Below are 26,674 nucleotides of genomic sequence, written 5' to 3'. Positions count from 1 at the left end.
TTATGTTATATGCAAGGGAAAAATAGCTTTGAGAAAAATAAGGTAAAATCAGCAGGTACTGCTGTCAGCTTAATGCTGAACATGATATGTTCTGCTTAAAGGTTAACTTTTAAAATCAGCATAATGAAGGATTCCTGCAATCAAAGGCTTTCTGAATGTAATGGGACATCTTCTGCCTCTAAAGACATCTAAGCTGTATTCAAAATGCAAAACAAAACTAGGCTATCAACTGTCAGATGATTCTCTGGGTACTTTTCCCTGCTTATTATAAAGTACGTCATATCTTTTATCACTTCTTACAATCCGTTCTACTCAAAAAATATGGTTCAGATGATAAATGCTGACCATTACAAAGTGATGCTTAACCTCACAAAAATAGCTGCATGTTGCTCATTTAGAAATGACCAGAGGTAATGTTGTTGATCAAAGCATGGCACTCGCAGAAACTAGATTTTAGCATATTCATTGATGAACCTCAAGAAATGCGTTTGAAGAACGTGTAGCTTTGTGGGTAAAATATAAACTTTCAATAAAAGCAGTGCAGAGCAGTGCTTTGTATATAGTTAGAAAACAGTTACCAGGATGTTCCCAGCAACCTCTGAAAACTGTCGTGAAATTGCCACCAGGTTTCAAGAGCAGCGTGATTGACCTGCCTATATTTTAGAGTTGAAACAATATATTTTCTAACCACATAAATTAATCAGCAACTAGTTTGATAATCAGTTAACTGATCTGGTCATTTCCAAAGCAAAGGTTCCAAACATTTGGAAGTTCTCAAATATGAAGGTTATACTGCCTTTGTCATAGCTGTTTGCAAACGTAATATGTATTTAAAGATTTCACCTTGCGTTCTAGGAGATCATAAACAACATTTTCACTACTACAACTACTTAGTGCCACTTTATGTCGATAATGAATAAATGAATAAAAAAATAAATTAAAATAAAATCATGGAAATAATCACCTGAGCTTGACATGAATAAGGATTCTAGAGAACACTGTTGCCTGATTCAAATCACAACTGGCACGTCTGTAACACTGAGTCAAAACCAGAACAGCCTTCTATAGCCTATTAAACCTGAGAACATGATAACGATAACTGCTTTTTATGATGAAACAACTCATGAAATAATGACTGCTTAAGAGTTTTTACAAGCAAGTTTGCACATGCTTTCTAAGGTGTTATTACAAGTCAAGAGAAATCCACAAACTGGAAGCAAACCCAATTACTGTGTTAAATCACATCTGTCTGCATGTTGAAGTGGGAAAAATGCATCAAGCTCGATTGATCTTACTGCTGCTCTGCCATCTGGATCTCCTCTCCATCACCCAAATCACCCACTTTCAACTATTTCCACTGGGGCATGAGACCCAAATTGAATATGTCCAAACAAGATGACACAGATAATTCCCACAATCGCTCCAACCATATGTTACCAAAATTTAAAGATGGCTAAAAGATTTTATAACTTTCAAATAACTTCTAGAGTTGGACAATTGCGTGACAGTGATGGATAGATAAATATATGGTTCACTAAATGCTGTGAATTAAAATCAGACGCTTCTTCAAGTTCATAATTTTATGGCACGCTTGCCAACCTTATATACACTCTGCCCTCCTTTTTAGCCTGCTGAACAGCCTGCACGCTTGAAACATGACAGCGGTGCAGGTGTTCATAAACACACTTTGCATATATGAGACAATGTGTTCACTTTTTTGTTTACAATTATCAACTCCTGCTTCCATCAACACTGACAGAACGGCAGATAACATAATAAGAGGAGGGATTATTTTAAGTGTTAATCGCATTTACATTACGTTCAGTGTATCTTTAATTCAAGAGGTATTTTCAGTGTGCCTACATACTGTATTGTTACAGAGGGTACACAATACAGGTGATTTTGTTTGGGTTGGAATCCCATAGGGCAAAAATAGTTGTTTTTCTACCTTTTTTTTCTATTTTCCTTCCAAACATCTTTTGCTGAATTTTCCCCAAAGATGATAAGTGCTGGAGGCATTCCATTTTGCACAATGACAAAATTGCACCAGCCAGGGTCTGTGCTGAAAAACCAGTTGGGCTAAATGAGAAGCTATTACCGAGTTGAAAATATGAAAAGGCAATATCTCACATTGTAGGCAATGGGCATGAACCTTAGACCTTTGACAATTCAAAGATGTGAGAAAAGGAAATCTTATTCTATATCATGGGAATTCCACAGTATTGACATGCACAATGAATAAAAAGTTGATATTTTAAGCTACTAGTCTCTTTATTAAAGTTACACATATCTGAAGAGGTAGGAGACGTGCAGGCAGTCACTCAGGCAAGTCTTCTGTCTTTTTCACATCAAAATAAAAGTAATTTCTAGGAGCGGACTGTTACAGTGACTCCAATATGACATGAATGTGGCATTCACTGTTATGTGTTGAGTTAAACAACATTGTTGGCAATATTGTTAAACAAAACAATGGTTGCTGAATTTAAATAAACACAAACTGTTAAACAGACCAAATCTATAATGAATGCAGAATGCAGAATGCATCCTAAATACACAGTATATCCCAAAAAGTTCTTTTGAGCCATGTTTTTCGAGTCTAAATTACATCCAAAGCAGTGAATATCAAGTTTTCCATTAATTGTAGTCAGGCACCTTCAAATGTGCTTTGAAATCTGATCAGCACAAGACCTGCTGCACTCCTCACCTCTGATGTACAGGTTGGAGCGCTCGTGTTGAGCTTTTTATAAACCACAGTCTTCCTCCCACCAAACACCTCAGTTCTGCACCTTGAATAACTTTAACTCCATTTCTTATGCATTAATGCTTTAATGAGCACCTCTGTTGTTCCTTGACTGTGCACCTTATATGTGAAACCAATATGCATGCTGCCAGGTTGGAGACTCTTGTGGTAAATGCCAAAGGTAAGCCATCGTACAAGTCGAGCATTTGAGTGGAGCTTATGGCCACTAGCTTCAGTCATGCATGCAGTCTATTAAAGCAGACCTACAATATACTGTATAGCTTCATGCCTCTGTTATGGGTAAAGTCTGTGACCAATTGTCCAAACAGAATTTACACCAGAGTCTGGGGTGAACCCTGTGTGAGGAAATAAGAACATAATAGCATATGAATTTCCAAATCACCCATGGGAAGAGGCCTTACACACAGCCTCATAAGGTGTTTCTGAATTATAGGAATTGATGGCTGGTTAAAGCTTATTTTCTATCCTCTCTTTAGCCTGAACATTTTTTTATTTTACTTATATTTTTAAAGCATAAGCATCAAAGTCATATCAAACTGTCAAATTTGGGGGGGGGCATCTATATTTTGTGAATACCCAGCCAGCTGGACTGAAGCACATGTCCTAAAAAAAAAAAAAGAAAAAGTTCAATTCATGATTATTTTACTATACTATGAAATCTGTTGTTACTCCTTCCTGAGGTATTTAATCAATAACTTAACATGCTTTTCCTCAATTAGAGCTTAATAATAAGTAAATGAGGTATTAGAAACATATATTGAATAAAAATGAAAACATTTTTAAAATAACTGTGTTGCACAAGCCATTTGAGAAACAAAAAAATTAACACACAAATCTTTTTCACTGATGCTTTTTCAAGTTTCATATGTACCGGGTCCAAACCGTACTGCTTCCAGGGACTCAGCTTTAATATGCTCACAGCCAGGCGCCCCGATAGCTCACCTGGCAGTGAACATACCACATATTAAAGCTGAGTCCTGCCTGCAGTGGCCCGGATTCAAATCCAGCCTGGGCTCTTCACTGTATGTTATCCACCTGCTCTGCCCTGCCTTTCCTGTCCTTCTCTACCATCTCTATCAAATAAAGCAGAAACACCAAAAAAATAGTCTTTAAAAAAAGAGAAAAAGAAAGCCTGACACTGACAAAGCTGCCACCTTCTAGCACACACTTAGCTTTCGGAAGCATGTACAACCTTAAACAGTAATCAGATACTTGGTTTAAAAATTGTCTCTAAATCATTTCCTATTTTTTCTGGAAAAATATTACACAATCAGCACAGATGTGATAGCAAGAAAAGTAAAACACTCACTGTTTCCATAGGTTATCAGCTTTATGTACCCTGGAATATAATATTTTTGAAGGATAATGAAGTGTAAAGTGTTTTACTCTCACTCAGTACCATCACATCCTGTTAACGAGCCCTGCAGTCGTGTGGCCACTGAAAACCACTCAAGCTGTGCCTGCATCACAGGCTGAGATCATGCGAATGTCCGGCAGCTGAAAACACCCGCACTGAGGGAACCAGTGCCCCGGGATTCACAATTTCTGTCATTCCAACTGTGCACATATGTTCTTCATCAGTCAAATATTTGATGGTGATTAATCATTAACATCTCTAAAATGAAAAATTCAAAAACAGATCTTCGAAATGTTTGGTAAACACTATTGTTTGAACGCATTTTGCCTCAATTTTTTAGCGTATCTTATCACATTTGCTCAATATTACAGGCAGGGTGGGGAGAGGAAGAAACATACGGTGAGGTTAAAGCCTTGCACTCATGCTCTGGATTCACCATGCTAACTGGTGCATGACTCAGTCCTAAACACAACAGCTGGTGGTCTGAAAAGCCCGAGGTAGAGCCCCAGGGTGTGAGATGACCAGCCCACTCATTTACCGGCAGCTTACACAGGGGACAGGAAACAGCGGGGTTCTGGGAGCAGGAGATGAGGCTGGCTCCTTTTCAGATGCAAGCTCCCTCCAGGAGCCAAAGAACAAGGATGTGCCAAGAAGCATCACAATGGCAGATGTTTTGTTTGACAAATCAAGAAATTCAAGTGTCCAAAAGATCTAAACACTGGATGTAGGCCCGTTAACCTATTAATCTCTATAAGCCGCAAACTGCTTGCACCTCCTTTCCAACAGGCTTTGAATTAATGAAACTGAAACTATGAAGGCTGGAGATATTTTATCTCAAGCCTCATCAACATTCTCAAAGCGACAAGACTTCAAACTGGTCCTCTCCTGACATTAAGGTTATATGAGCTTGTCACATTTGTCATGACGGCAGGACTCCCTGGAGAGGCACTATGTGGCCCCATTCAGATCAGTGCTGTGAGCCTAGTGAGCCTAGTGAGCCTAGATTTCTTTTACTGCAAGACTGCTCTACACTCTCATCAGCCACAAGGACAGGTGATTTAAATGAACTGTTGGTTCACCCCCGCTGTACTTCTTTAGTTCCAGTTGAATTCTGATGTCGTTCTGTGGCGCTGCGGAAGTCACACGTCCAACATGCTTCATTAGCGGCCAATTTTATAAAAAAAAAAAAAATACAATATGCGGCACCATCATACATGCAAAGTACATCCAGTTATACAGAAATATTATAAGCCACTGTAACAAAATTGTGCACACATTTTTTAAGCAAACTGAACTTTCAGCAGTAGCTAAAGAAAGCATGTGTAATAGCTTTTAATGTCTCCTTTCAAAAAACTCTTTTGCAGGAATTATCCATCACAACATCCATTAACATCAGTATAATTTTGGCTCTCACAGATCACTGAGTGAAAGGAACACTCTGCCTAAACCGGAGTAAAAAGGAAATGAGGCAACACAGGGTGAAAGAACATAGGGCAGACCTCTGACACATGCCGGAGTGTCATTATATCCCCCAAGGCATTTCCCTGCAAAGCCTATTATTTAATGTTATAATTAAGGCCCAGAAATGTGACCCGAGGTTAAGATCAGCCCTCTACATTTTTGCATTAACATAAAAATAATAACGATCTCCAATTAGTCTCTCCACCTCAAAGCTGCAAACGAGATCACACTAAACTGGGTCATGAACTCATGTAATCAGTATAAATTTCCTAATTTATAGCTGGAACAACATACTTTCTTTGTGTGTCTTGTCCTCGGCAACAAATACTGCTCTTTGAAAATACAATTTAACACACATTTTTAGGTTTGTTGCAAGGCTGGCACTGTGGTTTCCTAATCTCTTGTTACTCGGTGAGTTATCGTCATCTGTTCGCTTGAGAGATGCATTCATGCAGCTGGAACTCTGTTGTTAAGCCTACTACAGTGCTGCTGACATGAAATGACCAAACCTGAAAACTACTGTCGTTTCCTGATTCCACAATTCAGCTAAACGTTGCAATATGCTGCCACACAATATTAGGGTGAAGCATCTTTCCTGCTGTCCTGTTTGCAAATGCTATGGCTAACGTGCATATGACTTACAGCTCATTTATAAGAAATGAGAGAAGTGGGAGCAACTCACAACTTTACACAGGCAGCTTACTGCGAGCACAAAGCCTTTCTTTTCTGTCACTGAATCTCCTGAACTGAACCTGCGCTGAACCTTGCAAAAGATAGCACAAAAGCACCTGAACCAAAAATCTCTCTATCTAGGCACCGAGAATGTTATATACATACTGAATTCCAATTAAAATCCTCATTACAGTTATGAAAATACTCCAGTAACGCTGTACACTGCGCAAAAGTTGTGTAAATAATTATCCACTTCTTATTCCCTTTCACAGTATACATCATTAACACAAGCTTTAGACCCTTTTCATATCTGCAGTCCATGTATTCAAATCTAGAGCCCCAGTCACATACAGAACTGTAAAACGGTGTGTAAAGTGGTAACCAGATTTCTATCTGGCAGTCAAGAACAATGAAGCACAAGTCTCCACTCAGCCATTCCTTGATTTCACTTTCTAGGTGATGTGCTTCCCAGATTAGAGCAAGTGTGACATTGCCTCATACGTCAGGTCGTGGAGTACAAGGCAACGTCACAGATTTTTCTTTGGTCTGGAGGACAGAATTAATTGATTTTCTTTGGAAAAAGAACTGTTGTTGCAATGAAACTATATATGTGTGTGTATGTGTGTGTGTGTGAAAATTTTACTTAAAAGGTTGATCTATGCTAAAGGACATACTGCAGTATATTTTTAAACAACACATCCCATGAAAATACCCCAATTAAAAATGAACTGATGCCAGTAACAAATATTGTCTGTGTAACCAAAGCCTTGGCTTACTCCTCTGTGCCATAGACATCTTTTAAAAAGGCATCAATGTGAATTCTTCTTATGCCTGAGAGCTAGTCACATCCTGAGGAATTCAGAAAATATTGAGAGAGAAACTAACACATAGTTGGTTTTGGTCTTTGCATGGGATTTGTTGAAAATGGTAAAATGATACAATATCAAGTCTTATTCTTTACTACTTTTTGTAGACACTCCACCATGACCTTAAAGAAAGTTTTTCAATCCTCGCCTTTTTTTTTTTTTTTTTTTTAATTCAAACTGCTTCAATGGTTCAGTAACAAAGACATCACTATATTTAGAGTCTTGAATGATGTTCACAGGCCGTAAAGTTAGCCACTGATGTACTGCTGTGGCTTTGCTTGTACTAAAAGATGTCTGCATGTTGGAGCACCTGCACTATTGATTTTGATACATCAAAATCCCCCCCCCGCGGTTTCACTACAGTGAAACCATCACAGCGGCCTTTCAGGGGTAGAAACTGTCTGTGTTTCTTCAGCACAACAACAGTGTCATCATGAAGTCTGTAACGCCAATTTCACCATTGTTGTCTGCATTTGCTGACAGCATCTGATGTTTCCATGACAATTTTGGCACACAATGTTTATCTGTGCTTAATGCTTGTTTACTTCCAAGTCTCTGAGGGGCAGCTTATTTAGCAAATCACCTCAGCCATGTGTACTTGTCTGTGTCTGAAAAACAAAAATAAAAAGTCCCAAGTGTGAAATTTATTTGCATCCTTGACACCTCGATATGATATACCCATGTGGGCATTCCTCCAGCACAGTGTGGCTCGCTTCTCTCTGAGCCTTATCATTGGTGTCAGGCTTGGGACTTCTATTCAGAGACTAGCCTCCAGAGGCAAAAAGGAGCTGTGGGCAAAAAGAAAGACCATAAACACAACAGAACGCCTTGGTTTTCCACCATATATAATGAATAATGTCAGGAAAACTGCAAACACCCATTTGGCTAGAGGGTGAAAATAGAAGAAGTGATTAGTGTTGTTTGTGAAGTAAACAGTATGTTTTATATGGCTTCAGGTTTATCCTAAGGGTCTCCACTACACAGACATAAGTAGGAAGGCTGCCCTATAACACTGACTACCCACCCACTATCCCCCCATGTCAACAATTAAGTGACAGGGTGACCCCCCACCTCCCTCAACAACATAACATTCCCACGCCACCCTCATCCACAGACAGAGAAATACAAGGGTGGAACGCTTTTCCCAGTGGACAAATACCACATGTGAATTTTCCTTCTGTTACCTCCTGTGGCAGTCTTTCTTTCACTAATGTATTAATGAGAGAGGCTAAGTTGAATGCTACTTTCTTCTTTCTAGAAACAAACATAAAGGGCGGCATGTAGCAATGCTTCTGTGCAACACAAACAGTGAGTCAGATCGCTAATCCCCCAAGTTCAGATGGATTACATCCTACCTGACTCCCTCCTCGTATCCCAGAGCTCCTCTCTCACCTCACATGGTCATGATTTCAACACGTGGTTAGTCAAGGATGCGCTCCATGCTGATATGCTCTCTTTTACTGAGAAAATTTGTTTATTTTTCCTGATTATTTTTCCTGTAGTCTCTCTTTACTCTCCAAGCTAATCCCTAAACATATAATCACATCCATCCTTTAACTTCTTGCTGTTATTTTCTAGTCCCTCTCGAGGCTTGAGAGGGTAGAGATCCTTAATCCCCCCTCCATTACTGATTTAGGCCAGCAGTTGATTGAAAACTGGAAAAAGTGCTATAGCAGTCTCCTACGCTAGCCGGAGGCTTTTCACACTACTCAGAAAACACCATACATGGTGCTGAGGAAAGCTTCCAGGAATCTTGCAGACCATATGCATTTCAGGCATGGGTGCCTGCTGAGGGCTGACACATTCTTCAGGTCAGGACAACTGTCAGACATTCTCATTCACCAAATCTGACAAAAGGTGGAAAATTATCACTGGAAGATTGACAGTCACACTCATTTGGATGTTCCATGCACACAATCTGTCTCGGCAAATGAAAAACAAATCACTTTAGTCATTTTCTACAACAATAGAGATGCAAAGGAAAAGAAAGACCCAGAAAGTGAGGCTAAACTGCTACAAACACACATCCACACACACACACACACGCAGCCTAATCTCCCTCACATCTCATTAACTGTTCTCTCTGAAGATGTATACAGGCTGGCAAGAGACTTATTTCCAATTTGGCAGCACCAAGAGCATCTTAATGGGCTTTGGAAAAAAATGCCCCACAGAATTTTTATATGGATATTTCCTGGGCTAGGCTTTTTAGAGTGGTATTCCCACACTTTCACTAAAGGTCTCATGTCATTCCATTATTTAGTGATTAGGCATCTGGCTGCGAACGCATCTAAAATTATCTTCAAATTTATTTTGCATAGCTGCCCAACATGATAACTAAATTAAAAATAGATCAGATCGAAGAAATGTGACGCCAAACAATGAACTATGATTGGAATGTCTCCATTTTTTTGTGCCTCGTGTCATTTAAAATTCCTGACAGAAATAATGAGACACCATGATGGTACAGTAAACTGATGAATAGCTTCAAATCTGAAATGCTGATTCTTGCAATGGAATCTTAAGGAAACAATACATTTATCAAATGTTTTTACACCTTCAATTTTGAATACATTTGTATAATTTCCTTGAATCGTTAACAATTTTAAAAAATGAAATCTGAAGTCCTAAAACATGCATCTGATGTGGAACAATGTGGGTCTTAAAGAATATATATAAATACAAAGATTTTGTTGTTTACAGTTCTGATAAACTGTGTCTTATGCAGCCTCAAAAGAATCTTACACTTAGATGTTAATCAGTGTTGTAAGATGGTTTGTTCTAAGGGCTACAGTGATGTGTGGAAAAAGCTCTAATGTTGACAGTAATTGTGCTGCATACTGAAGGTTCACAAGGGTCCTAACATTCATTCAAGTACAAACGGCAAAGATCTCTGATATCTGAGTTGTGTTTAAGGGAACTGGGGAACTGCACGCATCCCACAACCTGCAAGGAGCCAAGTACAGATCACAGCGATAAACATAGAGAGTCGTAGCATCAGGAATCCACATGAGGAAAAATGATGCTGTATTGAATAACAGATAATAACTATTCTGTTAAGTGAAATCAAATAATATTCTTTAAAGTTGCTACAGATGAACCCCAAAGGTAATTGTTATGCTTGAGAAAGGAAATATAAGACTCGGGCACTGCATTAATAGAAACTGCAGCACATCAAGTGATTTTGTTTCAAAGCCGTAGCAAAGAGCCGAGTCCACCCATGAGAATCCCAACTGCTCTGTGTAAGTAGATGTTGATATTAACAGCAAAGCCTTGGAGCAGGAGCTCCATGGCAGGGCCTGACTGAAGCATTCAGGAGCAGTTGTGTATGAACAAAGGGATGACAATCAAGCAGCATTGTGTGCGTGACACTATAACTAACGTCTGACACATGCACACAGGGGTGATCCTCACAAGCAAGCTGAATTGTTGGCTGACTGCTGCATAAACACACCAGGCAGGCAACAGTACATTGACAACACGGACACGAAAGCGGAGGAATCACAAGCTCAGCCTGGTCGAGTTTAATGAAGCTGTCCACCAGCCACTTTTAGACATTTTTCAGATTTACTCCACATACAGTAGAGTATTTCAGCTCAACCTCTCTATCCTACCCACCTGCTCTTTGCAAAGGATCCTGGCACTCTTCCAAGAGACCTCTTACTGTATGAAAACTAATCTAAAGCCAGTAAGATTTTCCTCACTGACCTCCACCTCCCACCACTCCTGTACTGTAAGCAAGCTGGGGCACTTAAGAGTCCTTAGGCAAAAAGATAAAGTAGCACTCTTTAATCAATGAAGTGGGTAGTATGGTTGACCTCTACCCAAGTCCACTAACTCCGCCAATTACCTTATGTCTGCATCAGAGCCAAACACCTATTTGAATCCCAGAATAAAACTATGTATGATAACAATTTCCCAAGCACACCAGAAGTGTCATACTGCTGAGCATGCATTGCATCTCTTCATGGCAAAACCACACACGTAAATCTGACTGTCTCGGAGGCTCATAGGGAGATTGTACACCAAATGTTTCTGCTTTCCGCCCGCATAACATTTGTAATTGTGAAGGGAAGGGTTACTACTACTATGGCAAGCACAGACACAATAACTTCCCACAACAACTTTACAGATTTAGATAAAAAGATAGCAAAAGCCACAAAGAAATGACTTATCCTCCTGGTGTAATCCTTGAAACATCAGTTTGGGGTTTCCGCTCTGATGGTTTACCAGGTTCTTTATGTTCTGGATAGGTTTTATGACTCTAGAGCCCATGAGGCCCATTCAGACACTGCTGTAATACTTCAGTAATGGATGGCCTGCAGAATTTAGATAGCAGCTGCGTAAATGTGCTTATGCAAAATGATCTGACAAAAATGGGAGGAATTTCTATTCAGAATTCCACCAACAAACACATGTAAATAAAAAGGTTTATTTTTTTCTTATTTTTAAATTTGATTGATACAAATTGCATTAGCTTGATTAATTAAAGTGCAGATTCTATAATTATCCTCCTGTATTTTAATATGCAAAACCTAACATCTGGATAAGCATATCTGTGTTTGTCACCTCTTAAATAATGTAGCTCAGCTTGTCAGTGACAGAGTTGTCAAGGTAATTAGCTAATGCAAATGGAAGCTCACAACCTGAGGTAGCCACCTCTACAGATGTATTAAACCTGTGTGTTTTGTATCTAGAGGCATAGCAGTAGCATGACACAGCAAATGGTGGAGGGATGAGCGCTAACACTGCTCATACAGCTTACCACACGTTTGTATTAGCATAGCTAATTAGGCATAATTGAGTGCTTTCTACAATCCCATCTCCTGAGGCCTATATCTAACCTCTGTTGTATTTATGCAAAGGTTATTTGGAGACAACAAAATCCAATTACACATAGTGTATGGGCTGTACATGAATTGTAATTAGGGTCTGATCACAGCCCCAAAAACATCTTGATCTGTAATGTGGCCAACAGATCGGTCTTTAACTTGCTGGAACTCAAAGTAGATGATGACTGTTACAAGAGGTGGTATAATAAACACAGAAAACTCAACATAATCAAATAAAAGTATGTCCAAGTACTTCCAAATAATTTCTAAAACATTATCTGACATGCTCTGAATCCTTGCTGTGGTAAGTGGAACCTGTCCAGTACTCCAGGGAGGTAGAAACCAAGAAGCACTCTGTGGTCAAATACTGGACTACATGATTTACGCTCCTTTAAGACCTGTCAAACAAAATAAAAAAACACCTGCAAGTCCAAGATTCTATCTCAGAATACCCAAAGATAATCAAATAATACTGAGTAAATAATCCAAATATAAACCAGATGTCAAAAAGTGTGAAATGAACCATGTTCACATTTCAGCACCAAATATTTTGTGCAAATTCCTGTCTGACTGAATCAGCAGGCTCTAAGTTACAATTCTTTCCACAGAAGAATTCATACAATTGACTAACAATAAAAAAAGAAATACTTAGGACTATCTTACATCTTTGGATTCACTGTACAAAGCTGCGTTCAATCACAAACCATCACTTTGCAGCACTGATGCCAAAGAGGAAAGGGGGGGCAACACCAGAAGTCACCTTGCATGTCTAACTCCCTGTCATATCAGAGACAAATAATGAAGTAAAAATAATAAAGCAGTAGCATTGGATCACTGCTTTTAAATGTGTATCCTCTAAGTGTTGTAGAAAAAGGACTAATTATTCTAACCACAGTGTCTGATGTTTTTATTTGAGTAGTCCGCTGAAGACTACTCAAATAGAGACTGAAGACGTCTTTTGAACTGTTGATAAATTGAATGTGTGTTTCTACTGGAGCAGAATCAGTACAGACAAAGCTTTGCTTTTTTGCTTTTCTCAGACTTCACTACAGCTCCTGATGCAGACTTCTGTATTTTCTGAAGATATAAGCCATCTTATTTTGTCATTATTTGAAGTATCTGAATGGTCAAAAGGGGCACTAACAATCAAATTTTGACTAAATTTGAGTTCTAACTATATGAAATTGGAATGAGGTGTATTTGTAATACGTGGAATCCCTCACACACAGTCAACAAACACTTACACACGCACATTAAATCAGTAACAAAACTATCAAATTCGCATCTAGCCAAAACCATGTTAAAACCAAATAAGGCGGCTCTATGATCATTATTGCCCGACACTGCCAATTACCAATACAGTATCTCTATTTTGTCTGTAAGAGGCAATAGAGGGATTAACTTCAGGCCTCTCTGCTTCCCCTCTTCCCTCTCATGAAGCAGACTATGTTTACTGACTAATCTCCTTTCCTGCTTTGACCACAAATGTGATTACCACCACACAAGAGATAATAAAACCATATCTCTGCTGTACCAAAGACCATGAATTAAAACCTAAGCTGTAGCCTTGAGGAATATCGAAAAGAGAGAGAGAGAGAGAAAAAGAAAAAAAAACACAGCAAAAGGAGTATTTCGTGCTGAGTGCATACAGCCCCCTACTGGTAAACAGTATTCTCTATTAAGCCAAATACAACACAACAAGCTCCATGATCTTCTGTTGAATATGAGCAACAGGTATGCAGCCAATTTCAAAACCTATCCTCTGGTTCCACTGTTACAAAGTCAGTCTTTCACTACCTCTACTTAAGCAACACTATTTATGAAGGATATCAAATTTGGTAGACTGCCATTAAATTACATACTGAGGTGTCACATGTGATACTTGGAGCTGTTCGGTCTGGTGTTAAATGGGTTAACCATTTATCAATTTCTAACCTGCGGGGGAAGTCACCTCTTTGAAGAGAGCCTCACTTCTCTTTGGGGGAAAGAAATGGCAAAAACAGGTAAAAGGTAACAAGTGTGTTTGGCCTGTTTTAGTGTGAAAAAGATTTACATGCTGTTGATAAAGTAGATTTGGTCACTAAAATGCAAAATCTAAAACAACTGAAACAAATACATTAACTACATGGAACTGATTGGCTGTGTGTTTTTCACTGATAATCAAAAACGACTGTTGGCATTCTGGGTATGGCATTCTGGGTATTAAATCCAGTGTTTGGTGTCAAATTCATACAAGGTAATGAATTAAGAGGTAGCTTGCTGTGATTCATCATTAAGCAGTGTGGAAATGGAGGGGATTATAATGACCTTTACACAGCCAAAAGAAAAAAAGAAAAAAAAAGCTCAACGAACATACAAGGTGCATATAGTTTGAATTCAGGCAAAGGCTTTGACAAAGTATATCTTATGAAACGTGGCATGTTGAAGGGGGAAAAAAAAGCAGAGCCACACTTTTCATAATGCCCAGGCTGATTCCGTTTGGATCCTCAAATAAAACAAGGTGACGGGATGTTAGTTACACGGGGAGAATTAAATGCTCAAAGGTTTTGAGGAAGATCACATAGTTCAGGCTGTGTGTGGCGATCACCACCGTCAAATTGTTTAATCTGAGAGGGGAAACGAGGCATGGCACGTGGTGAGAGGGGCGAAACGCAGTGATGATATGTCAATTTCGCCTACCTGATATTTCCTGATGTGGTACATTGACGAGGCTGAACCCTTTCGCGTTATAAGCTTGTCTAACCTCGCTACAGCTCCGCGCTTTGCTTTCACCACCAGATGACAGGGACAGCAACGACAGAGTACATAAGGCGACTTGCAGTCTCCACATCGCATACATCAGTGAAATCCTTGATAATGTTTCACGGGGAAATACGAGCTCCGTCACAATAAAAGAAATCCAGGGGGGAGGGCTAATTGAAAGATTTCTCCACTGAGCGCGATGTCAGATGTTCATTAAAACAAACACAAAAACAAAAGAAAAAAATCACTCCTCACTTTAAATACTGGTATACGTCCACCTCATCGCAAAAAAACCTTCGTATCTTCCCCTCAAAAAGAAAAGAGGAACCCGCTGAGTCCGATTGCTCCCGGCTTTTAACGAATCCGTTTGAAGCAGACAGTTGCTACCTGGTGCTCTCTGTGCCAACAACTTCTCCCGCACACACAGAAGCGCTGCGTTCGTGTCAGTGAGAGGAAAGCGAAATGCAGCGGAGAGACAAGCTGCACAGCGAGCAGAACGCACAAGGGCAGGGCAAAACACGGAGTGGAGTGGCTGCGACTTCAGCAGCTCGCATCCAGGGGCGCGTACTGTCCTCCGCCTTTATGCATCCTTGGTAATGCGCACCAGTGGCACATTAGTGTGTAGACACGCGTTGGAAGCGCGGGGACTTGGAGGTCGTGTCAGCGGAGCAAAATGACACACGGACCGAACGCGTAAGGTTATCTCCCCTGGATTTTAATCAATCCGTGTTTAGTCCACAAACTCACAGACGCCCCGCTGACCGTTCAGAGTCTTTTTACGATTTTAACCTATGAAAGTGTTTTAAATATGTAAATGGCTGTCAGATGACCCAGGGCAGTATATATTATCTTAGCAGATGTCAACGTTTTTTTTTTCTACTCAGAGGCCCTTTGGCACAAAAAACACATAGAACTGTGCTATTTCACCTTTTTTTTTTTTTAACTTAATACCTACATTTCTTTTCATCAGTGCACATTCGATAAGACAGAGGGGTTTTTAGGTCTTATATTTATGAATATGATTTACCTATCTTATCTATCTAATGCATACCCACAGTATGGCAGTACAGAACTGACTGCTCCCGCTGTAACATCAGAGTGTCGTTATTTGAATGCATTTCTCTTAACATGAGACAACTGTTAGAAAAAGAAGGAAAAGTTTTCTTGTTATAATGAAGAAAATCAAACAAGAAAAGTATCTCGTTATACTGTGAGAGAGTTTCTCTTGAGAGCATAAAAGTAGACTGCATCTCATAATATCCCATGCAATCCCGCAGTGTGTTTGTGTGGTTTTGGGAGCTACAGCTGGCTTGTTAAAATCAACTTTAAAAAGAAACTGTAAAAGTGCAATTAGCTACAATTCAGAGCTGTGAAATGTAAAGAGGAAATCAGAAAAGCAGTGTTGCCGGTGCAAAACTAAAGACGTGGATAAGCGTGAAAATTTAACGGAAATTATCACATCCTAATTCCTTTAGGGCTAATATAGTATGAATATTGCTCTTGCTGAGCAAAATGGAGTTCTCATCAGTTCAGTTTGTGGACACTAGTGAATGATGATGTTTACTCTGCAGCTCTATTTGAGAAAGCATTTGACAGAGTAATTCTCATTTAAATCTCATTTGAAATATTTTCAAATTTGCCTTTAACAGAAAGTGTAAGAGATGTGGACAGAAAGAAAGAGAGAAAAAGAGGGTGTGACATGCAACAAATGCCTTGGTCTGAACTGGAGGATGTTGAAATTACATGGTTAGTGTCTTGGACCCCTAAGTCCCCTGGAGATCACAGTATCTCACTTTGGACATAAAATTTTGTATATTGGAGAAAGTTCAAACCTTCCTTGTTATTTTGATATTGCTCATGTTGAAGGAATGTAACTTTTAATGTCAGATTTCAAGTCAGATCTATCAATTCTTAAGAAGTCAAACCCTACAGATGCAACACCCAGGAAGTTCAGGTAAACAGAGCACCCACAAAATGTTGTCTTCTTCACCTAAAGTGTGTGAATTCAATTTATATGACCTCAGTTTCACACAATCCGTTGATCCAAATTATTTAGGACTGAGTCCTTTGCTCACTCCTGGCAGAATGAGTCAACTGCTCAATAAAATAATTTACAAAAATAAATCATGCAAATAGCTCAGGTCAGTCAATCAATATCAAAATAATCAGTAATATAATCCAGAGAAAGCCTTCTTCCCACTAATTAAATAGCTTTGTTTGATTATTGGCAGCACTTTCACAAAGGTACGGTGCCATTGATCTCCAGTCCAATGAAACTGACCTGCATGCTCCCAAAAAAGCCAGTGATGTCACAGTCCCTGATATGGGTAATGAATAAATATGGATCAGATGAATGACAATCTGTAAACAGTGTATGCGATGCTTTGGCTTGTAGTCTGATAGTGTGATATTGGGCAAAATAAGGAGATGCAAGATTGCCAGAATAATGATCTCTCCATTTCCAAACATAGTCAACTGTTTTTTCTGCTGACTGTGCAAACTTGCAGGGTAAAGGTGAACAAAGAGGTCAGGAGAGCAAGCCAAAACAGACACAAACACATGCATGGATTTGTCAGTTGTACAGACATTCATTTAAGTGAATGGAAGACAAAGAAAATATGTGCAGGACAGATGCATAACATGACTGTACCTTTAGCACTCAGTTCAGTTACAGTGAAGTCAGCAGCAGGGAATGAACAGCCTGGGCGTCTGGCTGTGTGGGAGGACTGAGATTCTCAATAGAGGGATGGGCTGGGCCTCCTCCTACAGGTGTATGTGTGTCATCTTGCTTTGAATCTCCATGGGTCAGCTAGAATAACCGGTCCTGGGTAAATTAATGCCTAAAACTGAACACAGCTGTTGCCTAAAGCACCAGATTGCCTCTGTTAAAAGATAAGCCTAATGCTTTGTTAGAAAAACAATTTTGGCGAGTCATTATGGAAAATCAGCTCCTTAAAAACAACAAAATACTCAAAAACTTGAGTGCTGAAGTTCAGTCTTTAAAATGTATTTTGAAACTACTATTTCTGATATAAAGAACTTTCGCACTCAGTGTTAAGGTAATGAGGTGTGGGGTAATGTACCAGTAATCTGGCTTGCCAGACATCAATAAATTCAGAGGTGGAGCAGAAGTCTTTGAGCATATTTTGGAGAGAAAGCCATTGTCCAAACTAAGTCAGATACCAAAATGGACACTTATGATAAAGAGGTTTCTTGGCAGTTGTGTAATATGATGATGATTTAGTGAGGATGCACTGAATGCATCACCACTGTCGCTCCAGCCTTGTTTCCTAGAAATTCTGTTTACATACAACTAATTTGCAACAGCAAATACATTTTAGAGGAAACATTAATTGTGACTGGATTACACCTAATCATAGGCAATGCTGTGGATGCAAACCACAGTCTTTGAAGGAAGGAAGACTATGAGACATCACCATATCTATAATACCAAACAATAAATCTACGAAATATCAGTTAGATTTCTTCCAGACTCTGAAAATTACAAATGCCAGTGGAAGATAAGCGCAGCTGTCAGGTCAGAGTTGTGTTTCTTATGTGAAAATAATAATCTTTGGGCCAGTGTTGAGGATTTAGGTACAGAGAATTTAGAGCTGTTATATAATACAGTTTATGCACATTCCCATAATCTGCTGCCATATTTTTGTCACTGTCTTTAATTGATTTTAATTGTGATTTTACAATAACTTTTCCTGTAAAATACAGTATGAAGTTGTAATTTCTATCTGTTTCTCCTGCTGCTGCTGCTCTGCCTCTCTCCCTGTGTTGCTGTTACTTTCTTGTGGCTGAATGTTTTACATCTTACTACTCCTGCAGTTTTTAGTTTGAGCTGTCCTTGAGAGTTCATGCGGTGCTGTTGGTGGCAGTGTTGGCACCACTTGGTTGTTTTTCAATTAACATAGCAGAACCTGTTATTTATAAGTGTTTGAAATATTTTTCTAAGTTTATTGAATCAAAAATAAATTCAGTTGAAATCTACATGGCGTTTTTAATGGGAGCTGTTTATATAAAATTTGCACTTGGTATACTACTCCAAAAAAAAAAAAAAAAAGGACTATATAACAAATAGATTTTTATTATAAAATCAAAATTAAATAAAAATATACAGGACATACAGAGCAAGCTAAATCTTAGGGCAAATCACATGTAAAAATCACCTCTGTTTGGAAAATGACACGAGATATAGTCCAAGAACAGAGGATGGGTGTGGGCCTGAATCAGACAGGGGATATTAGTTCTCATATCTAGACATTATCTTGGTGCTGCTGAGGAAGACAGACTCAGTCGTTTATGTGATCTAAATGAAATGGAAAATGAAATTAATCTAGCTTCATATTATTCTTTTTATACAAGGTCTTTGTTTAACAAGATTAAGAGGGAAATCAGTTTTTGTCTATAGGGAAGAGTAGCGGCGACTGAAAATGAAACACTTGGCCATTATTTAGAGATGGCTCAGGAACTTATTTTTCTCTTTTGAACAACAGTGACTAAATTCATTTTTCTATTTTCTCAATTTGGGAAGTTACTGTCTATATTGTTTAACTTTCCTCTTTGTTAAATAGTTTTCATGTAACTAACATTGACTAATTAATTGTTTTAATGAAATACGACAGAATGAATTAAGAATAAGAAATTGTAAATTGACAGTTTTCCCTAACAATTCAATAAAACAGCACATGTCATGTTACAACAATATATAAATTCAGGTGAAAAAAAAATCAAGAATAAAGTGTAAAGAAAACCTTTTTCTACAATGCACACATTCACAACCCCAACCTCTTTTTACAAAAAGTGATGCTCGGGCTTTGTGGGTTGTAAACAATTAGCTCTCATTCTGGCAAAATGGTATCATTAAAAGGTAACTGGGCACTGAGGGTTTTTAACTACCAACTGTTTCCATGAGCTGTGTGTCACAGTCATTGCAGCTGCAACAGCTAATCATGTTGACAAGCGGTCCAAGTCAGCGGGCCAAACTACAGTAACTAACTTCCAGCTGACCTCACAGTAGACCTCTGGTCTATATCAAACTGCTTCAGTTTCAGTTTTGAAGGAGTTGGAGTATTTAGGTCTCTCATTTACATGATCAACAAGTCACCAAAATCCAGTATAATAACAGTAAGTGTTTATATATGTTTGTTTGTTTTTTTTAATCAGTAGCCCAAATTACCCCACATTGATTTTCTTTCATCGCATCCAAAGTGTCTCTCTATTTTTGGGCTCTATTCAGTTGTCTAGTTTATTCTATTTAGGGAGGCAAGGCCAGTCAGGCATGGAGGGCCAAGATTAAATGTGTTTTCCCCATTCACCACTGGTTTCATGTGGACAGCACTGTAGTAGCTCTGCTCAGCTAATAAGCCCTTGCTAATGAGGCCTGGAGATGATGTGAAGGTGATCCTGGTAGTGGATCGATAGCTCACCACAAGGAGTCAGCACAGGGTTCATCGTGACTCATACTCAGTGCACCACAGGGAAAACTAAGCTTTCACTTTCCAGGCCTGCTGTTTCACAAAACAGTGTTAATTGTCAGACGTTTGATTTCATCTCTTCATGGATATTAATGTCCCAAAGTTTTATCTTAACTACAACAGACTGAACAAGAGATAGACCTAAAGATAGATCAACTAGTCGATCAAAATCAATAGACCGAGGATCTACACACAAGCCACCAAGAAGACAAACAGCTGACTGACGCCATCACCTTATACTGTAGATGGATGGATGAACAAGTGGATGGATAAGGACATCCCATGGATGGATCTCCATGGATCTCACAGGACAAGAACCATTTTAATCATGTCCTTGAAACAATTAAAAGCCAGAGATTAAAGGAGGAAGAATAAAGAGGAACACAACTGTTATTATTTTCCCTCCTTTAAGATAGTCTGTGGCCAGTTCTTACTTAACTGTTAGCTTACTTGTGAAACACCCAGGTTGAATTAAAATAAAAAGCACATCTCACTGTGTTTAAGGAAACAAGCAGCACACTTGTATACCAGTGTTTGCTATAATGGTGCTTATAATTAAGTTTTACTTTACAGTTTTAAGTCATTGCATGGTTTAAACAGTGTGCCGTGCAATGTCGTAGCCTGTGTGTGAGATAAACTGTAAGCAGATGAAGAATAAGGTCACTTTGTACACATTAGCACAGCAAGCAAGGAGATGAATAATTAATCATATATTTATAATTCATGGATGTTTAAGACAAATATGTGCAATTACTGTAAAGAGGTAAAACTCTTTTCTCAGATAGAAGACCCTGGCTTTTTGATGTCTGTACTGAAAGCAAAAACATCCAAGCAAATAAAGCAAGGGAGAGCTGAGAATACACATAGGAGAGGTTAAAAATTTGTAGTGTCACTTATATGTTCATGTGTGGGTGATTGTGCATTTTTGCACTTCTGTGTCATAACCATGAAGAAAATTGTGTGTTAGGACAAAAATAACCATCTATTTTAACCAAGAACATGTCATGGTAGCAGCAGACTGAACAGCGTAGCGTCCTTTTCAGCGTAGCGCCCTTTTCCCCTGCCATGTCCTCGAGCTTCTCCTAGGTAATATCACCATTCCCAGATCCTGAAATCCCAGATATAATATACCTCTGGTGTGTCCCAGGGCCTCCTTCCTGTTCAATATGCCTGGAATTATCTTCACATGGAGGAGACACTGAGACATCCAAATCATGTGCCCAAATCATCTTAACAGACTCTTTTGAAACCGATTGAGCAGCAGCTCAGGCTCTTCATAATGAAACCAAACACCCTGCCAAAAGAATCTTATCTTTCCAGCCATTAACCAAAGTTAAAAAGGCACACTGACAGAAAACCACAGAAAAAACAGGTTTGTAAACCTTTACATTCATTTAATGGGCCTAGCATTTTTTTTTTTTTCAATTTATTCAAAAATAGCATTTACAATGTTGCTTCAGCCAGGGTACATGGGGTGATAAGTTTGTGACCTAAGGTAGAAGGAGATGATTATGTTACTTGTATGTGAAGTTCAACTCCTTGAGTGATTATGCAGAGAGTTTAATAATATTCGCAGTATTCCTGTTTTGGGTAATTGAAAATTGCTTAGCACTATCCAAGAAAATGGACAATATCAGCCTGCCAACTTGGTCTCAAGGGCTTATCACCCAAGGAGGGCCTCCTTGGCCTGATTTAACCTGGTTTAGTGCCCTCAGACTACTACCTCTTCCCCAAGATGAAGAAGGAGCTCAGTGGTCGCCATTTTGACAATGATGATTGACATCCTCGCTGCTGTGGACCACTTTCTGGAGGTCTAAGAGGCCGACTTCTACAAAGAAGGGATCTGTATGCTGCACAACCTCAGGACTAAGTATGTAAATGCAGGAGGGGTCTATGTTGAAAAATAAAATGTGCTTTAAAATTGACTCGTTCTGCCTTAGCCCACAAACTTATCAATCACCCCTTTTTATTTGACTTCATTTTATGCCCTAATCCAATTTGTTTTATGGATGTGGGCTTTCACATTGCGAATTTAAATTTCTGACACTGTCAGAATATTACATTTAAATAGGCTTGTCCAATTAAACAGTTAATATGAATTTTATATATGTTAGCAATAACTGTACCAAAGCAGTGCAGACTCGAGGAGTGATCTAAAGAGAATCAAATATATTCCAAGAAGTCTGCTCTAGCTAATGACTTCAGATGTGAAGACACACAATCAATAAACTGCACGCTGGCTCAAATGTTAAATCACAGTATGCCCAGTCCTTAATCATTTTCACACATCATGGAAAAGGTCGTGTCAGAGCAGCATCAATCCATTGTTGACAGGCATTATTTATATTAAACAAGCAGACCTGTATCACCTATTATTTCTACAAATTTCTTAGTTTTCAGATTAGGCCTTGGCCAAGAGTACCAGACCAATAAATTTCACCACAATCAATATTGTCTGGAGCATCAGAAAATTAAAGTATTCACGAAACACTAGCCAATAAGACTGTTCTCCAACACAAAGTGTTTTTTTTTCCCTGCATAAATGCTGTATTTACATTGGTATTCAAATTGAATGTGCCAGGTTAACATGCCGTGATGTAAGTTCAAGTTTGTTTCCTCTGATTCTTAACAGAACACTTCTCTGATATCCATTTAAGTCTTGGTAATTTATTCAAATTATTGCAGCGTGAGCCATTTTTATGTGTCATACATAATTCAAAATAGTTTCAGGTGGTTGTTTTCCTGGGATGAAAACTGTTTTGAGCTAATTAATGATGTCCTAAGGCTTAGTAATTAGGGATCTGAATCTTATTGTAAATAGGGTCTGACAACTTAACAGGGAATGTGGCTCAGGATGAAAAGTAATCATCATAACATCAAAATTAGTTTCTTATGAGCTAATGATCTGTTGTCCAAGATTTTACACAGGAACCGTTGATCACAGGTGGAGCAAGTTTTACACTGCACTGTTCCTCCATGGCAGTAAAACAAGTTATAAGAGCCGTCAGAAACTCCAGGAGGATAAACTGGGCTTCTTGAGCACTTTTAGGGCTGACTAACTCTAAAAGGCTCACTACTTACACTACAACAATAAGATTACAAATGACCATAATGCAACACTTTGTGAAGGACACAGATGATCAGATTATTGGATATCTGATGTTGTGAATAATACATAATTGTCTAGTACTTGAATGGAAGTCATTGTGTTCAAACCCCGACTTTCTCAATGTAATATTCAGAAAAAAATCTTGTCTGATACTGATACAGTATCAGTTTTCTGGTAGTATTGTAGGAAAGGGATCCAGTTTTTTGGAGACTCCTAGAGAGTCAAGATATCTTGGTCTCTGCTACATAATACTTCACATAATATAATACATACAAAATAATATATATATTTTTTTACAATTTTTTTAGATTTTCTTCCACAAGTTGCACAAACTTTTTTGAAGAACAATAGTATATGACTGGATAGCCCTTTGAAGAGGAACTCCACACTATTTATTTTTTTTTCTTTCACATAAAATCATAGATCTTGTTGGCATACTATGTGAATACAAATGATTTTTGCAACAATACACATTGTGTGTGGCAAAATTAGGTTCTGCATAGCTGCTTAGATTTGATAATTCAGTTCAGCCACAAAAGCCTAACCATTACATAACAGGCAAAAGTCTAAGGTATGTTTTGATTGACCCCCCACCGACTGTAGCAGCTGGCATGCCAAGTATAAATAGCAGAACATTGGCTGACTGAACCCCCAGGTTGTGCTCCTCACACATCTGCTGGAAGTGTTAGCAAGCTTGATAAGCACCAACAGAGGCACGTCAACATCAACAAACAAGATTTATTCCTTTTCTGTGGCAGTAAACATAACACACGGCCTCTACTTAATGTGATATTTGGGGGTGACAAACCTTAAGTGGCTGCCTCATGAGATGTCAGTAGAGATGTGATTGGATCATTAATGGCAGATCCAAGGGTAGCTGAACGAGCCCATAGATGATCCTACCATAGTTCCGTTTTATCGTTAGAGGACCTCCAGCAGCCACAGTAATTATAATAAGCCCAAAGGAGAAAGTCAGGTGACGTAGTATAAAGAGCGACAAAGTCCGCCTTTTGTTTGCCATGTGAAACCGTGAGATATGTCTTGTTTCTTTTATTCATTCCAAAACCTTGAACATGTGTTTATTATTATGATAGTGAAAGTCCAACATGCCTGCTTATGGTAAGCGCCTATGGGTGGTATCAAGTGCAAGAGACAAACGCCCTATATGGTAGTTCAGGCTGGAAGATTTGTTTGATGAATAATCATTCTGGGTCCTAATTCACTCTATAGCATTTCACTATGTTTCAACTATGGCATATTGAAATGATTGTACATTTTGGAGGTTTTTTTGGACCCACCCCCACATCAAAATGTTCACAAGACAAGAGATGTTCAGGCATACAACCAGGGCTATCCCAGACAGAAGGGCATTTCTGAATCCATAATACAGGACCTCATCATTCCATGCAGCCTGCCTGTCTTTGATTGACAAGCCTTGCTTCAAGATTTCATGTCAGTGGTAGAAGAGAGATACTGCCCTGCACCACAACCAGACATCTAAGTGAGCTACTAGCAGAAAAAGAAAACCTTCACAGATTGTTTCCCTTTAGCTACAACTGAGAGTGAAGATGGTAAAGATGGCCCCAAAAACAGACTAGTGGGAGGGAAATAAGTGAGGATTACCAGAATGATGTGCAATCCACACAGAGCAGCTGCTGGCAACAGTGTCTACGGTGTTTTGCACATCCATTGCAGTTTGTTGACTGAAGGATGTAAAAATTCTGAACAGTGCAATGGCAAACGCAACAAAATTCTGCAGTTTACTTTACTTCCACTTGTGGGCTGAAGGAAGCAGAGTATTTGAGGCAGAGTATGGAGCCAATCACATCATCCCCTCTGCTGCATCAACACGATGGAACACCCTTCCTTGTCGAGGCAATCACTGACCTGGTTCCCCAAAGCCTAAATACTCTCCTGGAAGCTCAAGGACATAAAGGCCTGTGCTTATCAGCCAGAGAATGGTGTCAGCTGAAAGAGATTGTGGAAAATTTGGCCCCATTTCTTCAAACAACACACCTAACACAAGGGGCGAAAGAAAGTGCAGGATTTCTGGAAAAGGCATGCAAAGGTCTTCCCAAGGCTCTATCTTGTGGCTATAAGAGTGTTTATAATGCGCCCTCACTGAGCCAGGCTTAGTGCAACAACACTGTCAAGCTTGATCTTTTTGAAATGCAACCATTCTGTTGCACTAAACTTTTCTAAGTCCTCAGCCACTGGGGGGCGTCAAATTCAGAGTTTTTTTCCTTGTTCCACACAAAATGCTAATGCAACATGCACAAATGTAGTTCAGCTACGTCAGCAGAATCATTAAGAGAGACGTCAGCAATCTAAGTTAACAAAATGAAGTGGATTTTATTTACCCTGGCAGACCTGTGTAGGTTTGTTGTCTGTGTTTTTTCCCGGACACAAATCTACATGAAACTACCAGAAAGTATCCCACTGGCATGGCTTAGCAAGGAAACACCATCCAGAGAAACAGTGAAGTTGCTCTGAACTGTCCTGAATGTGTTCTTTAACAATCACTGCTTTATTCGAAGAAGTCCATTCGGCTGTATTGTTCTGCTCCAGTACCGTAAATAAAAAGTCAGTTTTGGCCTGATGCATAGCAATAATTTCAAATTTGTGCACCACTTTCAAGGGCTGCCAAAGCTGATTGATGCAATAACTTTACCAAACACTTGATTACAGTCTTGATATGGTAAAAGTTTGTAATTTTGTCTTCACAGAGACGAGTCTTTATAGCTTAGGCCCACAGCTTGTGCTGTGGATAAAAAGTGGTGACCTGGCTTTTAGTGCAGTCAAGTGTAGTAAAGTCAAAGCAAAAACAACTACATGCTAAACGTGTGGGAAAAGCAAAGGTGAATACTAGAACTGCTATGTTATTGCAGATTGCATGTGAAGTTGTCAGCACAGACAATTTACTTGCTTCTCAAACGCCTAATATGAGTTTTATAGATGCCTGCTACCTCTGGATAGATGCTGTTTCAAAGACGACAGCTCATCAAGATGAGTGACAAGTGTTGGGGTAGGAATTTAACCAACTGAGGTGGAGACGTGCAGGACTAACAACACATTTCGTGCCTCAAGGCAAAAAGTAGCATTCTGTAGATTTCAATCTCAGATAGCAGTGCTTTTATCTTGATCCAGGGGTTTGGGTGTGCAATTAAAAAGAAACAACAACAAAAAACAACAACAAAAAAAAAAAAAGATCTTATTCAGTTGTGACAGTTTTCTCATTTTCACAAAATCAGTCAAGTCAGCAAATTAATCACACACACACACACACACACACAGACACAAATTTGTAGCCTGCTTCTATCTTTGTGAGGACACTTACTGGCAGAAAAAGAAAGTGAGGACCGGTCAGAATGTCCCCACATTCCCAAAA

General features: G+C 39.0%; 1 protein-coding gene across 1 annotated transcript in view; it reads right to left on the bottom strand.

Moving 5' to 3' along the window:
- Window positions 1-14,788, bottom strand: part of gpc6a (glypican 6a) — a 120,536-nt gene extending 105,748 nt beyond the window's left edge. Inside the window, exon 1 of the mRNA XM_041036320.1 lies at window positions 14,629-14,788. Coding sequence (XP_040892254.1) covers window positions 14,629-14,788 — 160 coding nt within the window. The remainder of the gene's footprint in view (window positions 1-14,628) is intronic.
- Between the last annotated feature and the right edge of the window lie 11,886 nt (window positions 14,789-26,674).

Source organism: Toxotes jaculatrix, chromosome 1 (genome assembly GCF_017976425.1).
Source record: "Toxotes jaculatrix isolate fToxJac2 chromosome 1, fToxJac2.pri, whole genome shotgun sequence".
Lineage (NCBI taxonomy): Eukaryota > Metazoa > Chordata > Actinopteri > Toxotidae > Toxotes > Toxotes jaculatrix.
This window is presented reverse-complemented; position numbering and strand designations above follow the sequence as displayed.